This window comes from Galeopterus variegatus, unplaced genomic scaffold, assembly GCF_000696425.1.
Source record: "Galeopterus variegatus unplaced genomic scaffold, G_variegatus-3.0.2 Scaffold1180, whole genome shotgun sequence".
NCBI classification, from domain to species: domain Eukaryota; kingdom Metazoa; phylum Chordata; class Mammalia; order Dermoptera; family Cynocephalidae; genus Galeopterus; species Galeopterus variegatus.
The window spans coordinates 326833-343431 of NW_007727291.1; the positions used below are offsets into that span (position 1 = coordinate 326833).

General features: G+C 51.5%; 1 protein-coding gene across 1 annotated transcript in view; it reads right to left on the minus strand.

The window, feature by feature from the left end:
• CCDC155 (coiled-coil domain containing 155) overlaps positions 1 to 9392 on the minus strand; it is a 25388-nt gene extending 15996 nt beyond the window's left edge. The window contains exons 1-8 of the mRNA XM_008575412.1: positions 9350 to 9392; positions 5428 to 5532; positions 4732 to 4918; positions 3764 to 3828; positions 2418 to 2484; positions 1992 to 2153; positions 1384 to 1501; positions 1000 to 1050 (exon numbers count right to left, since the gene is read on the minus strand). Of these exons, the coding sequence (XP_008573634.1) occupies positions 1000 to 1050; positions 1384 to 1501; positions 1992 to 2153; positions 2418 to 2484; positions 3764 to 3828; positions 4732 to 4918; positions 5428 to 5532; positions 9350 to 9392 (798 nt within the window). The remainder of the gene's footprint in view (positions 1 to 999; positions 1051 to 1383; positions 1502 to 1991; positions 2154 to 2417; positions 2485 to 3763; positions 3829 to 4731; positions 4919 to 5427; positions 5533 to 9349) is intronic.
• Between the last annotated feature and the right edge of the window lie 7207 nt (positions 9393 to 16599).

Genomic DNA, 16599 nt, shown 5'->3' on the forward strand with positions numbered 1-16599 from the left:
CCCCCGCCTACTTCTCTTACTGGTATCCCACTCTGTTCACAAAGCACAGTGACTGTGGGGCTTGTGGACACAGGAAGCCCCATTGGCATACAGGCCAGACTGCCTGCCTCCCTAGGTGGGGCCTGCTCCCTGCCCTGGAAGCTAGACAGAGGGAGACAGAAATCAGAAGTGGGGTGACTTGAGTATGCAGCCCCTGCGGCAGTAGAAGGACAGTACAAACCCTGACCCTGCTACTCATTGCAAGCCATTCTGGGCCCTGCTTCTGTAAGAGGCCCCATGGCTGGCTCTGGTGCCTCCCAGCCCCCGCAAAGAGAAATGAAAAGAGGATGGGTGGTTTTTGAAGAGGGGAATGGTCTGTAGAAAACCACCCAGACACCTGGTATTACCCAACTGTTTCCCTAGGGCCTGGAGGGCCCAAACTCCTGGCCCTAAACACCCCACATCTTGGGTGAGGAAAAAGGGCCCCTTCTGCTCTTTCTTCCCCTCAAAGGTCCGGGAACCACTCCAGTGAAATGCAGACACCCATGCCTACCACCTGCCCCTGGGGACAGTAGGGGGGTTGAGAAAAAGTACTGATATAAACAACACTAGTTAACTTTTAGTGAGCATGTCCTATGTATCCTACCTTATGTCCAAGACTTTACGAGAATCCTCTAGTTTAAATCTCACACAACACAACAAGGGAGATGCCATTGTTTTGCCCACCATTATAGGTGAGCACACAGGTGCAGAGAGGGGAGGGACTGGCCTATGCTTACAGAGGTGGCCTCAGCATGAACCCAGGAAAGCTGTTCCCATGCCCCACTCTCTTGTCAAGTGTAGTAGTTCTCACATGGTGTGATAATGACCTCAGGGATATTCATACACTATTGGGATTCTGAGGTCGCCCCCAGCAGGCTGAGGTTATTTGATTGCAGGCTGCTGGGGTGTTGGGGTCAGCATGGGTAGGGCCAGGAGGACTGGGGAAGGGGTGAAGATGGGCTTTGGGCCTTAACTCACCTCCTCCTGCAGAGTCTTCATCTCAGCCACCAAACGCTGCTGCTCCTTTTCCTGACCAACCCCAGAGAGAGGACAAAAGCTTCATTTCCAGCCTCCTTGCCCCATATTTCTCTTTCTCCCACCCCTGGAAATACACCCAGGCCCTGGATCATTGAAGAACAGGGCTGGGGGAACGCATCCAGGGAGCCCTAATGGCTCCTATGGTCCCTTTTGTTATAAGAGGCATGGCAGATAGGCCTGAAAAAGTCTGGGGCTAGCAGGACCTGGAGAGTGAGGGAGGAAGCCAGGTGACCTCTGACCTTTCCCACTCCAGTCAGGCTCTGTTGCTTTGACTCCAGGAAAGAGGGAAGGGAGTGGCACCTTAGTTCCCGAGCCAGAACTCACCATCTGCCGGGCCTGGGCCAGAAGGCTGCGATTCTGTTCCTCCAGGCTCTTAGCCAGAGTCTTCAGGTCCTCCAGCTCCTCATCCATGGCCTTGGCAAACTGCAGAGCCTGCTGGGTACTGAAGGGGGTGGTAGGGGCAGATGGGCCATGAGAGAGACAGAGAGAGAGAGAAAGGCAGAGATACAGAGGGAGGGTAATAGAGACCCAAGAGAGAAGGACAGAGACCCAGTTTCAACCTAAAAGACTGAGGAGGTGAGATAGAAACCTAGAAAGAGTAGGAGAGACTAAAACAGGGGGACCATGACAGACATGAAGAATGACAGAGCACAGGGAAAGGAAAAGGCCAATGATACGGAGAACTAGAGAGAGAAGAAGAGAGAAGTCTGAACATTAGAAGGAAAGATAAACAGACTAACACAGACAGATTGAGAGGCAAGAACCAGAGAGAAACACAAAAGAGAAAGATGAGAGACAGGAGAGAAGGAGAAAAAGACAGGTGCAGAGTTAAAGACACAGAGCAGGAGATGCAAGCAAGAGTGCGAGGCTGGGGACTGTGAGGAGGAAGGAGGCGGGGGTGCTGGGGAGGGTGGGTGAGGAGGCGCAGCCACCTTCGAAGCTGCTTGCGCAGCGCCGAGATCTCCTCCCCGAGGCGTGCTGACCCCTCCTCTGCTGTCTCCACACTCCGCTGGAGTTTGGCGTTCTCTTCAGCCAGACGTCGGTTGCTGAGCTCCAGGTCCTCCAGGCGGCTCAGCAGGTCAGCTGTGGCAGGCCTGGGGGTAGGGAAGGGGCCGAGGTCACTGCCCACTGCCCCGTCTCCTTTCACCAGGTGGGGGCATGTGCTGGTGGTGGGGAGATATGGCTCCTCTGGAGAGAGAGAAACAGAAGAGAGACTCTTCTGCTCTCCTTGAGCTATAAGCAAAACCTCTATCCCTCACCCACTTCCCCCAAGGACCCTAAGCCCTACCCAGGCCTCAGCAGGATGGAGGGCACAGGGCTGGGGTGGGAAGGGAAGGGAGAGGTCTGAAGATAGGTACAGCTCAGGTCTGGGGTCTTCGCCTCCGAAGCTCTCCAGGTTGGCTGGCTCCTCAGCTTCTGGGCGTACTGGAGGGAAACAGATGAGGGTGTTGGGCTTCTTGGTGGCCTTACATGTCAGTGTATCCCTGGGCTCTAGGCTTGGTCCTCCTCTGGCCTCCACCCCCTCACTTTTGCTCTCTGTGGGCTCCCAGGACTGCAGTAACACCCATTGTAAAGGCCTCTTGCTCATCTCTACCTTGAGTTCAGGCAGATCTCCCAGGTAACCACCCGACCGCCCACATTCTTTACACCCAACATTGGGCAGCACCTCAACTTCCCCAAACCCATTTCTTTTCCCACCATCCACCCAGCCACTGGGCTGACCTGGCTCCCTCACTCCTCCTCACCTCCACAGTCTATCAGAGAGCCCAAGCCTGTCTCCCCTATCCTGACTCCCTCTGCTTTACCCCTCCTCACTGTGCCCAGGCCCTGACCTGGCTCAGGCCTCGCCCTTTCCCCCGGGACCCTCACCACAGCCTCCTCTCCAGCCTCCAGTTCTCCTACTTGGCCCCACAGCTGGCCTGTCCCTCCTCTGTTCACAGATCTCCCCTGGTCCCCAAGCCTTAGGGAGGAGGTTCAGTAGAATGTCAAAAAAGCTGCATTGTTTGTTTTTGTTTTGTTTTTGTAAAGCTGGAGAAATATAACATGACCACTTTTTTATGGAGCACTTCCTATGTGTAAGGTTCTGGGGATATGATGGTGTGCAAACCAACCAATCAACACCAGGGCAGGTGACTCACCAAATAATCAGATTTCCTCCACAGCCAGGTGCTCAAAGGAAAGGCATGTAAGTGTGTGAGTGAGCGTGGAGAGCAAGGGACTTTAGCGTGTGGCATCCAGGGCTTCCCCTTTGCTGAGGTGTGAAGGATGAAGGAAGGTTTGGAAAGTTTAGGCTGGGAAAACAACCTGAGCAAAGGCCCGCGGTAGGCAGGCATGTGGCACATTGTAAGAACAAGGCCAGTGGGCCTGGGAATGCAGGGATAGAGAGTAAGGAGGAGATGGTTCAATGACAACACGGAGGTGGGCAGGGCCTTGGAAGCCTCTATAATTGGGCTGGTATTAGGAGGAGGAGTTAGAAACAATCCCTCAGAAAAACAAAAACAACAAAAACCAAAAGCTCGGGGAAGAATGGTGGTGGTATGGTGAAGTGGGCAGTCATGGAAGCATCTAGAAAACCAAACTCACAACTGAAGCTAGAGCAAAGGTCCCCAGGTCCCACCCTATTCCTTGCTCTGCCCCAGGTGGGAAGTACCCCCACTGTCTGACCCTGGGCCTGCCTGCTTCATTCTATATATAGCAATCTCACCAGATGGCAGTTGCTGGGAGGTCAGGGCTCCCTCGAAGGCGGTCTCTTCTTCCAGCTCTAATCCCCTGTATCAAAGGGATGAGGCTTAGAGCCCCCGCTGCAGCTACCCTGCAATCCTGACCAGCTACAGACAGGGGGATTGCGGTGGGAGGAGGGGACCAAATTAGGTGAGAGCAGGCACTGTGGGGAGTAAGGTGAGGCCAGATGGCAAGTGCCTGGGGCCAGATGGAAAAGCAGGAGGGGCAAGGACTGGGTTTGGTAAAGAGACCAGGAGGGGCCTCTGTCAGCCTCCCAAAAGCTCTCCCCTTCTCCAGACCCCCCCTTTTTTTTTTCCTTTTTGTCTTTTTTCATGACCGGTAACGGGACCGCAACCCTCAGTGTTGCGCCCGTACCGCAACCGGCAACGGGATTGCAACCCTCGGTGTCGCGCCCGCACCGCGCTCACCTTTTTGTCTTTTTTCATGACCGGTAACGGGACCGCAACCCTCAGTGTCGCGCCCGTACCGCAACCGGCAACGGGATTGCAACCCTCGGTGTCGCGCCTGCACCGCGCTCAACCACTGAACGGACTGGACTCTATACGGGATCCGAACCCTCGGTGGGAGCGCCGCCACGCTCCCAAGTGCCGCACTCTACCGAGTGCGCTGAACGGACTGGACTCTATACGGGATCCGAACCCTCGGCGGGAGCGCCGCCACGCTCCCAAGTGCTGCACTCTACCGAGTGCGCCACCGGGCGGCCCCTCCAGACCCCTTTTATTTCTGCCTCCCAGACCCTCTCTGCCTCCTCATCCATGGGATTTTGTCCTCAGACCCTACCCACCCCATGTCTTTACTTTTCTCTCTTCCTCAGCCTCATTCTAATCACAGCAGGTCTCTGGGCCTAAAGGGTGTTGACTGCAGTAAGCAGGTATGAGGTTAGATCTTAGGACAGACTTCCCAGGGGAGGGTGGATTTGGGGAGACTCACCCATGCAGCTGACAGGCAGTGATCCAGTCCCGCATGACAGCCAGGAAGGTGTCTAAGTCCACAGTGGCTTGAGGGCCCTCTCCATTGGGGTCCAGGCTTTGGGCCAATGTTTGGAGGCGTGCATCCTGGGGGCCCTTGCCGGTCACAGCCTCCAGATAGGCCAGCACGTGGGCCACAGCCACAGTGCCTGGGATAGAGCACGCTGTGAGGGAGTCTGGGGCAGGTGGGGGTGGGGGTTGTGGACAGGAGGAGACTTGGGAACAGGACATCACTGGCTAGGCTGGTGGCCCCTGCCCCATGGTCTCATAGAGTCACCTTGGGCAAGTCACTCTCCCTCCACTGAGTTAACTTTTTCACTTCAAAATGGGGCCCAGTCACCTCCACTTCACAGCGTGGACCAAAGAGGACAGAGATGAGAGACAGCACAACCTGTGCCCCACCAGGCCCATGGTGGCTGCCTCTCTCCCCACTCCCTGGCCCCCAAAGCCCTGCCCTCTTCTGTCAATGTCCCTCAAGGTTTCCTCATCCTGAAAGGCCTCCACCTCCTTATTTACTTCCTTCCTGAAGCTGCCCACAATCACCCACTTTGTTTCTGCAGGACCCCCCAAGAAGGGGCCTTACCCCAGCCCTCTCCTATGCCTCCCCCATCTGACCCACCCCCAATACTCCCCCAGCTCCCTGTCCTGCCCCTCCCACCTGTCCTCTGAGGGTCACAAGCTTCGAACGTGGAGTTAAGTATTTGCTCCTCTAAGCTGAGCAGCGTCCCCAGGCTCGCCTCCTCAGGCTGCTCCCAGAGGTACACTGAGGAGACAAGAGGGCCCAGCCCACCAGTGAGAAGGATGGGTGACCCCAGGTCCTCAGCCTCCTGGGCTCCACAGAGGGGAGGAAATTCACTTGGAGCTGCCTGGAGTTGGGGCTGGGGTGAAAGAGCAGGCAGCTTCGGGCAGGGGAAGCAATATGAGGATCTTTGAGTCACTCTCCCCAATCTGGGCCTCATCTTTCAGGCCAGGAAGTCCCCCCTGCTATCTAACCCTTTGTGTCCAATTGGCTGCCCCAATAAGAAATGTTTTGAGATCACTCATCCTCTCTTCTCCAGCCTCCCAGAGGGGTAAGGGGTGGGAGAGGGCAAAGAAGAGAGGATGCTGGGAGAAGCTGAGGGTGAAGAGGGACCCAGGAGCCAGGAACAATCCAATAATGCATGGGCAGCCTGGATCGATCCTGCCCGCGCATCTCCGGTCTCCCAGCCCACCCCTGGGACCAGGTCTCTCTCCTCCCCTCATCCCCGAGGCAAGGCTGGCGTCATTATAGCCCATGGCCAGGGGCCAAGACACAGAGGTATGGGGCAATCCAGGCAGGGTGGGCTGTGGGAGAGTGGTTAGGAGCTGGACTGGTGTGTCAGACCGACCTGGGCTGTACATCTACCAGCAAGTCACTGCTCCTTTTGTACCGTTAGTTTCCCTGCTGGTAAGATGGGGTGGGTAGAGTGATCCCTCTCACTAGGGCTGGGAGGGTTAGCTCTGTGTATCTGAAGAACACACATACACACACACAAAAAATATGTGTCCCAGGGTCTGCTTGTTCACTGCTGTAGCCACATAGTAGGTACTCGGTAAAAGCTCCAGGTAAATGTGTCCCAGGATCTGTTTGTTCACTGCCTGCACACAGTAGGTACTTAGTCAATGCTCCATGTTATATGAGGGGATCTTCTAATCCAGGAGCCACTGAGCTGGCTCAGTGTGTCTCCCAGGATTGGCAGTGACCTTCTAGGTTCCATACCCTGGCCTTGGACAGCCGGGTGCAGCAGCTTGCTGAGGACAGGCTGCAGGGTCAGGGAGACCCAGAGAGCAACACAGGCTGGGCCTCTGATGAGTGGTGGCACATGGGGCAAGGGACTCAACCTCTCTGAGTCTCAGTTTCTTCTCTGGAAAATGGCAGTGGTGCTACCCCCCTCCAAGGGAAGAAATGAGATAAAAGCTGGAAAGGCCTGGCATAAGGCCTGGCATGTGGTGGAGACTCAGTAATAGAATCAAACATTTACTGAACGTTCAGTAGGTGCCAGGCCTCTTCTGAGTGCTTTTCATAAACCATAGGCGGCTGCTATTATTAAACTCACTTTAGAGATGAGAAGACTGAGGCATAGCAAAGTTAGGAACTTGCCCCGGGTCAGCTATTCAACATATGAGTCCCCTTTCTCATCCCTCTAACTCTTCTTTGTAGTAATTTGCCTCCCCTCTGGCTTGAACCCAAGCTCCTAGTTTGGCCCTTGAGAAGAGGAGCAGGAACCCACAGGCAGGGAAGACCAGGGCTTTAGCTGTAATCTGGTTTCCTCATCTCATTGTCTTCCCCAGTTATGGACAAGGACCCTGAAGTTCAGAGTCACTCACCCCGGGCTGCTCACCAAAGACAGCCAAATTGGGAGTCCAACCCAGGATGGTCTGACTCCAGAACACACGTGTCTGCAGTCCCTTCCCAGGGACCCCTCAGGAAGATGTCTACTTCTCTCCTGTTCTCTTTCCTTTGTTTTCTTCCTTACTGTCCTCATCTCTCTCTGTCCCTAACTCTTTTCTACTTTTCTCTCTGGCTCTTTCTCTCCATCTTTCTCCCATTCTCTGCCTGCCCCATGTCCTGCCTCTCTGTCTCCATATCCCTTGCCCTTTTTTCTTCCCTCTCTCCATCTGTGTGCTTCTCTTGCCATATCTTGGCGACTCTCTGTTCCCTGAGCCTTCTCTTTCCTTCCTCTGCTGCCACTCTGTCTCTTTTCCCTTTGCCTTCCTCTGTCTCCATTTCTCCCTTTGGATGTGTCCCTCCTTTTCCTTCAGGAGCCTCCCAGAGCTGGCCCAGCCCTTCCCACAGGTTCCTGATGGCTGCACGCCCTCTGCTGGTGCAGGAGTTTAGATGTCTGTCACTAAATGAGCAACCTGCCCCTCTGGTTCCTGCACTTCAGTGTCTGCTGCTGACCTGCCTTTCTGGAAAGCCTCCTGAGGCCAGAGTCTGGACCTGGGGCCTGTAGAAAAGATGCCGGCTGTGCTGATGGATACCTGGAAGCGACTAAGAAAGGGGCCCTGCGTATCCCATCAGACTGGGCCCTCCTAAGGGCGGAAGACTCCTCCCCCATCAGACTGTGCTCTCCCACTTAGCAGATGAGTTTCAGAGAGGCAACCCCAGTGTCTTCCTCCAGAAGCTGGATTTCATACCCATGTGGTCTGCATCCATACATTCACTCAACAACAGTAATTGAGTTCTTACTATGTGTCAGGCATTGCCCTCGGGAAGCACCAACCAATAAAGCAGCCATTGGTTACATGTGGCTCTTGAGCACTTGAATTGGGACAAGTGCCAATTGAGATTCTCTGTTAGTGTAAAGTATACACTAGATCTTGAAGACTTAGCATAAAAAAAGAATATCTCAACACACTTTTATATTGGTTATATGCTGAAAGGATAATAATTTGTTTTTTTTTTTTTAAAGATGACTGGTAAGAAGGGGATCTTAACCCTTGACTTGGTGTTGTCAAGCACCACACTCTCCAAAGTGAGTTAACCAGCCTTCCCTATATAGGGATCCGAACCCGCGGCCTTGGTGTTATCAGCACCACTCTCCCAAGTGAGCCACAGGCCGGCCCTTAATTTGGTATATTATAAGGTTAAACAAATTCCATTATTACGGGCCGGCCTGTGGCTCACTCGGGAGAGTGCGGTGCTGATAGCACCAAGGCCCCGGGTTCAGATCCCACATGGGGATGGCCGGTTCGCTCACTGGCTGAGCGTGGTGCTGACAACACCAAGTCAAGGGTTAAGATCCCCTTACCGGTCATCTTTTAAAAACAAAACAAAACAAAACAAAACAAAACAAAATTCCATTATTACACTTCATTTCACCTGTTTCTTTTTTCTTCTAAAAAAATTAAAAATTACATATGTGAGGGCTGGCCTGTGGCTCACTCGGGAGAGTGTGGTACTGAGAACACCAAGGCCCTGGGTTCGGATCCTATATAGGGATGGCTGGTTTGCTCACTGTTTTGAGCATGGTGCTTACAACACCAAGCCAAGGATTAAGATCCCCTCACCGGTCATCTTTAAAAAAAAAAAAAATTACTCATGTGGCTTGTATTATACTTCCACGGGCCAGCACTACTCAAGAGATGATGAATACCAGAGTGAATAGAACAGATGCTGCCTTGGGGAGCTCATGCTGTAATGGGGGAGACAAAATAAAGCGATGACAGATGTCAGTGCTATGAAGACAAGTGAAGCAGGGAAAGGGAGAGAGTGTCACAGGTGGCTGTTCTACATAAAGTAAGAGGTGCCATCCTGGCGTCAATCTGAACGGAGGGAGGTGTGAGCCTGAGGGTGACTGGGGAAGGGCGTTCCAGGCAGAGGTACAGTGCATGTGAAAGCTTCTGCTCTCACGCAGTCTGGCCTCTCCAGAACAAATAAAATAAAGGGTAGACAGGTGGGCGGGCACACACCATAGCTCTCTCCCTCTCACCCTGAACCCACACAGACGTTTGGCCACCCCAAGCCACCTCTCCTAAGGCCCTAAGTCCCATCCTGGTGTCCATTCACCCATAGCTCCCTCCTCATCCTCCCATAGGGTAAACAGGGGCCCAGCACCTACTTTCTGCAGCAGAGCCACCTGCCTGGCCTTCTGGCAAGTCCATGGGCCACCCTCACTGCTCTGCAGCTGCCAGCGAAGCTACTGGCCTCTCTCTGTCACTGGGAAGGACTGGAAAGGGACTGGCTGCCCCAAAAGCTCCTGGAAGGACAAGCAAGGGAACAACTGTCTCAGACCAGCCACCTGTGATAGGGGCCCGCCCACCCATCTATGCTCTGGGCTGCTCTGGTTCTCAGAACCTGTTTGTCACCCCCACTTCGACTTGAGCAGCTCCTGCTCAGACCTGTTTTATGGACTGGAGGGGTTGGCTGGGAAAATGGGGGGGCGGGCCTGGGAAGTGGGCTAGTGGGTGGGGGTCACAGTCTCTCCCTCAAGGATACAGGGTGGCCTCTTCACCTCCCCTCCTCTTCACAGCTTATCAGGTCCCCAGCCCTGTCCCTCCTGCCCAGTGACTCCACCCTGTGCCCTCCTCTCCTGCACAGCCCAGGCTCAGGCCTGCTTTGTCCTCTCCTCCTGGGGCCTTATCTCAGCCTCTTCTTGGCCTCCTAGGCTCCATTCTTTCCCTCCAGTCTGACCTGCCCCTCCCCATACTCAATGCCCTTCCATGGCTCCCCAGCACCCTGGGACAGAGCCTAGATCCTGGCACAAATCACATGGGGATGATCCAGCAACTCTGAACTGCGTGCTATTCCCCAAACTGGCCTGTTTGTTCCCACCTCCAGGTCTCTGCCTGAGATACCCTCCTTGCCTGCCTCTCTCTGCTCCCATGTCCCCTCTTCTGGTCTCCCTCCTGGGCTGCAGGAGGTGGTATGTTTCGGGTCCCACATGGCCCTGGGCAACTGTCATCCTTGTCACATTAGCCCTTTAGACTTTTGGCCTCTCGTGTGAGTTTGACTGTATCTCTTCCCTGCTCCCAGCCCTGTCATGGCTCCCTAGTGTCCCTGGGCTAAGTGCCAATCCCTCAGGCTGGAGTGACACAGAGTGGTCCCTAGAGCTCCTGGCCTCTTTTTGCCACTTTTCTCTTCACCGGCTGACCCCCAGTTACCTCACCCTCATCATGGCCCACAGAAGTTCTGCCTCTTCCCCTACACCTGCCTCTTCTTGTGGGTTCCCAGCTCAGGATGGCCCTGTGGTCCCCCCAGTCCACACCCCACGCATTCTCCTCTTCTGGGGCTGGCCTGGACTCACAGCTCCCCCCAGGGAGTCCTCTTCCTGGAGCAGTTAGGAACTCCCTCCTCTGTGTACCAACAATGCCCTGTCCTGCCTCCATTATAACCAGGTTGCCCATGACTTTTTGTCCACATTCCAGGACACCTTCAAGAGAGAAAAGGGCACTATTAATAATGACACTGAACATTGGCCCCCATCAGGGCTACACTGGGCGCCCAATGTCAAGTAGGGTGGCCTGAGGCCTGTCTGTCTTCACCCTGCCTGCTCAGTACTCCCAACACCCTGCTCTCCCTGGCGCCAGCAGCATCTGCAGTGCTAAGGGAACACTTCTTGGCGGCTTTTAGAATGTCCTAGAAAAAGGGGTTTTCGAAGAGAGACCCTTCCAGGGTTTGGACAACCCTGGGGGGTGCAGAGGGAGGTGATGGACTGGGGGCGGGGAGGGAACCTGAGTGGGGAAGGGTCCCTTGTGAAAGTGCCGAGAGGCACTGGAGCTCTGATAGGGTTCAGGGGACAAACTCCCAAAGGACCCAGGGAGGTGCCAGTCTGATGGGCTTGGATGGGGAGACCGTGGCAGGAAAAAGTTCTGGGCAAGAATTCTGGGGAGGAGAGCCTTGGCTGGATTTCAAGGGGTATCTGGATTTCTGGGTAGTCTGAACTTCTGGGGGATGTCTGGATTTCCGGAGGGTCTCTGACAGAGCTCCAGAGGTCTCTGGATTTTGGGAGGGGAATCTGATAGGATTTTCAGTGGGTTTGACAAGATCTCTGGGCATCTCTGACAGGACTTCGGGGTCTCTGCTAGGACTGCGGAGGGAGTGTAAAGTTTCTGACAGGATACCAGGGGTCACCTATAAGATTTCCTGTGGGGGGCTGGCTGTCCGGTTAGCCCAGTTGGTTAGTGAACACAGCCTTGTAACACCAAGGTCAAGAGCTCGGGTCCCCTCACCGTCCACCGCTCCCCCCAAAAGATCTGGTGGGTTCCTTTCAGTATTTCTGAGGAGATCTGGTCAGGATTTCAACAGGACTTTTAACAGGATTTGAAGGTCCTGATGTTGAGCCTCCTCGGATCGGGACACTTTGCCAGGATCTCGGGAAGGGCTCTGACGGGGATACTCTGGCGAACCTCCCCACAGGCAGGGCGCACCTGGGGCCACGTACCAGTCTCGGGACACAGCTGAGGGCGACGAACGACGATGGCAGTTGCGCGTGGAGGGGATGGTGGGGGGGAGGTGCGCGTGCGCTTTTCCCGCCGGAAGGCAAAAGGGGCGGGGCGGCTCCGAAGTCCCGAGAGCGCGCGCGGCGTCTAGGCTCCTCCCATGACGCAGACGCACGGGGAAGGCGCGGGCGGTTTGAGTCGGTTACCTGCTGCGGCCAGCTCGCGCATGCGTACGCCTGCCCAGGCTGCGCTCCCGGGCCGGTAGAGTGGGCGCAGGCGCGCTGGCGGAGCGGATGGCTGCTGCGGGGCTTACGGCTGGTGGCTCAAGGGAGGAGGGCTGCGTCCGTTGCGGTAAAATGGGGCCGAGCAAGGGAGAGTTGGACTGAGGGACACCTTTTCCATCTCCCATTTCTTAGCCGCCAAGCCTTGCCCTTTCTGCCCTCTGTTCGATGCCAGGCCACCCAGCACCGTCACAGTGATGTCCTGCCTTGTCCAGCCTCACCTTAGCCCAGTCCACTCCCACGCGCCTTTGTGGCTCCAGTTATGCTTACTAATAGGTCCCTGAAGGCTTCTTTCCCAAACGTTCCATTCATTCCTTTTCGGAGAGAGTGCGGAAAAAAATTCTTAGCTTTTCTGGCTGGAGAGAAGAAGATGATTACTGTCAAGAACGAGATTTGGAACAAAAGGTCCCTTCCAGTCGGCCTCTCTACTAGGCCAGACCCAGAAAAGGAATCCTATGCATCCTCTTGTCCATCCGACCATTATCACTTCCTCAGGCCTTTTCCTGCTGCACTTTCTACATTAGACTCCCGTCTCTATCCACTTGGTTTTAATGGTTCTCCTGGCACGTTTCGCCACATGACATGATCTGTATTTGTGTACTGTCACCTCCAGTGGAATGTGAACTCTATGCAGTACTAGACTGGGGACTAGGACATGCCTGGCCTATTGTGGGAGTTCAAAAAAATATTTGATGGATGAATGAAAGAAATCCATGCCTCTTAACTATGGGTCAGTGTAGAGTGTTAGTAAGGCTGTGGACCTGGAGTCAGACATTCTTGGGTTTGAATTTTGGCACAATGACTTACCCTCTCTGAGCCTTAGTTTTCGTCCCAGAAATGGAGATAATAAATAACGGCTTCTTTGGTTACCTCCAGGTCTTAAGGTGATAATGCAAGACTATTAGAAGGTCCTCGTTAATTGGTATTTATCATTTTGGGCATTAGATGGTGGCTTTGTAATAAGGCCTGTGAAGGAACCTGTTTGTCAGGTGGTGTGAAGAGTGATTAAAAGTGTGAGCTAAGGAATCAGGTATACCTAGTGTCATTGTTGTGTGATCTTATCCCTCTGCAACTCAGCTTCGCTTCTTCTCTAAAATGGTGAGTAAAAATATCCACTTCATAGTCTTTATGAGAGTTCAATAAGAATGTATGCCAAAGTGTTTTCTCAGCACAGACTGGCAAGTGGTGGACTCTCTTAGCTTCGTTAGTATTGTTACTCTTTCAGTTTATTCCTTCAGCATATCTTGGTCTTTCCTTTTCTTTTTCTTTGGAAGCTGGCTTGTATGGGGATCTAAACCCTTGACCTTGGTGATACACCCTAGGCTCCAGTGAACTGAGCTAAACGGCTAGCTCCCCTTCCTTCCTTTGCTGAGGCCTGCATAATTTTATAAAATCTTTTTTTTTTTTTTTAAAAAGATGACTGGTAAGGGGATCTCAACCCTTGGCCTGGTGTTGTCAGCACCACGCTCAGCCAGTGAGCAAACCGGCCATCCCTATATAGGATCCGAACCCGCGGCCTTGGTGTTATCAGCACCGCACTCTACCGAGTGAGCCACGGGCCGGCCCAATTTTATAAAATCTTAAAAAATTTTTTTAGAATAATTGTAACATACATGAAGTGCCACACCTCCTCCTATTCATTACCCTCCATTTATAAAATCTTAAAAATTTTTTTTAGAATAATTGTAACATACATGAAGTGCCACACCTCCTCCTATTCATTACCCTCCAGAGGTAATCACTTTTGATTATGGTTTATTTTGCTCAACACTATATTTGTGAGATTCATCATGTAACAGGTCATTCTTTTCACTGTTGCATAATATTCCATTATAAGAATATGCTACAGTTTAACCATTTTACTCTTGTTGGGTGTTGGGTTGTCTCTGAGTTTTGGCAATTCTGAATACTGTTGCTATGACTTATTTAGACGTTTAAAATTTCTCTGAAATCTTTCATAGTTTTCTATCTTGAGATCTAGCAAATCTTTTGTTATATTTATTCCTAGGTATTTTTTTTAATGCTAGATAAATCACATTTTTTAAAACTTCATTAAATTTTTTTTTGTTTGTAATGTTTAGGAATATAATTAATTTTGGGGGGGAGGGGTGGCTGGCTGTTATGGGCCCCTGACCTTGGTGTTATCAGTACCATGCTCTAATTGAGTGAGCCAACCCTCCAGCCCTATAATTGATTTTTGTATGTTGACCTTGTATATGGAAACCTTGCTGAGTTTAGTTATTAATTCTAATAATTTATCCATAGATTCTTTTTTTTTTTCCCTTTTTGTCTTTTTTTGTGTCCGGCAACGGACCACAACCCTCAGTGTCACGCCCGTACTGGACCGGGACCGGCAACGGGATCGCAACCCTCGGTGCTGCGCCCGCCCCTCGCTCAGCCAGTGAGCGGGAACCAGTCTGTATGTGGGATCTGAACCCTTGGCGGGAGCGCCGCCATGCTCCCAAGCGGCGCACTGTAGCAGTGCGCCACCGGGCCAGCCCATAGATTCTTTTTGATTCTCTACATGCACAATCATGCCTCCTGTAAATAATGACCATTTAATTTCTTCCTTTCCAATCTTGATACCATTGATTTCTTTTTCTTGCCTTATTGCATTGGCTAGAGCCTCCAAAACAATACTGAGTAGTCAGATATCTTTATCCTTGTCTCATTCCTGATCTTAGGGGAAGACATTCAAATATTTCACCATTAAATATGACGGCATGCTATCAGATTAAGGAAGATCCTTTCTGATACTGGTTTGATGAGAGTTTTTATCATGAATGGGTGCTGAATTTTAATCAATGGCTTGTTCTGTTCCATTGAAATTATTTTCATTTAATTTATTGATGTGGTTAATTACATTAATTTATTTTCAAAGTTAACCTGTTATCCTTTTTATATGTTGCCAGATTTTATTTTATTTTATGTAAGGTCCCTGTTAGGTTCTGATAACAAGGCTGTGCTTACATCATATAATGTGTTGGCAATTTTTTTTCTATTTATTTGGATAAGCTTGTACAAGGTGAGCCACAGATCCATAACAACATGAACTGCAACAGCACCTGGCCCTACCCCAAACTTCCAAATTGTGGCGAATTCAAAACCAGCCCCATTGAGAGAAAGGAATTCTGAGAAATGTAGTTTCAGCTTAGCTAAGTTGACACAATACAAAGCCACGTCAGACCCCAGATGTGGTTAAGTTTTATGGAATTGTTATGAACTGCTATAGGGAGTAGACTGATCAGGATATTCTATCTAATGAAAATAAATATATGCATACCCTGCAACCAAGCAAGTCTATAACTTGTTATAGCCCCCTAAATTGCTCCTACCCATCCTCTGGCCCATAAGGGGACATATATGCTGATGTTTATTGTAACATTATTTGTAATGGAGGGAAATCAGAGGCTACTCAGGTGTGCATCACTGAGAGGGTGGAGAGGTTACATGTGGTGAAGGTGGAACACAGTCTAATGCAGCAATGGATTGTATGGATATTGGATGTGTCAATGCTACATGAATGGATCTTGGATGTGTCAATGCTACATGAATGGATCTTGAAGATGGTGCTGAAAAAAAACTCCATCAGAATAATATATGTAATACTACTGATGTTAAAGACACATGCATAAAAAGGAATAAGCACAATTTGCATGAATATTTACCAGTACAAGATGAATTGCACCCCCCTCTAAAATTCATATGTTGAAGTCATAAACCCCAGTACCTCAGAATGTAATCATATTTGGAGATAAGGTCTTTAAAGAGGTAATTAAGATAAAATGAGGTCTTTGGGGTGGGGTCTAACACAATCTGACTGTTGTCCTTATAAGAGGAGGAAATTTGTACACGTGTGCACAGAGAAAAGACCATCTGAGGACAGTGAGAAGGTAGATATCTGCAAGCCAAGGAGAGAGGTCTCAGAAGCAGCCAACCCTGCTGACACCTTGATCTTGGACTTCTAGCTCCAGAACTGTGAGAAAGTACCTGTTTTTTTTTTTAAAGATGACCGGTAAGGGGATCTTAACCCTTGACTTGGTGTTGTCAGCACCACGCTCAGCCAGCGAGTCAACCGGCCATCCGTATATGGGATCCGAACCCGGGGCCTTGGTGTTATCAGCACCACACTCTCCCGAGTGAGCCACGGGCTGGCCCAAAGTAACTGTTGTTTAAGCCATACGGTCTGTGGTATTTTGCTATGGCAGCCCTATCAAACCCATACACTTACTGAAGATACACATTAAACATAATACATTGTTACTGATGCCTGGGAGGTGAATGGGGAGGTGAATGTGGAATGGGGAGAGAAGGTGTGGGAAGTCTAATCAAGTTCTGATGTTCTTCAGAAGGACCATATTGATGCTTTTTTTGAATTGTCAAGAATCTGTTGGGGCCGGCCTGTGGCTCACTCGGTAGAGTGCGGTACTGATAACACCAAGGCTGCGGGTTCGGATCCTATATAGGGATGGCCGGTTTGCTCACTGGCTTAGAGTGCGGTACTGATAACACCAAGGCTGCGGGTTCGGATCCTATATAGGGATGGCCGGTTAGCTCACTGGCTGAGCGTGGTGCTGACAACACCAAGCCAAGGGTTGAGATCCCCTTACCGGTCATCTTTTTAAAAAAAAAAAAAAAGAATCTGTTGC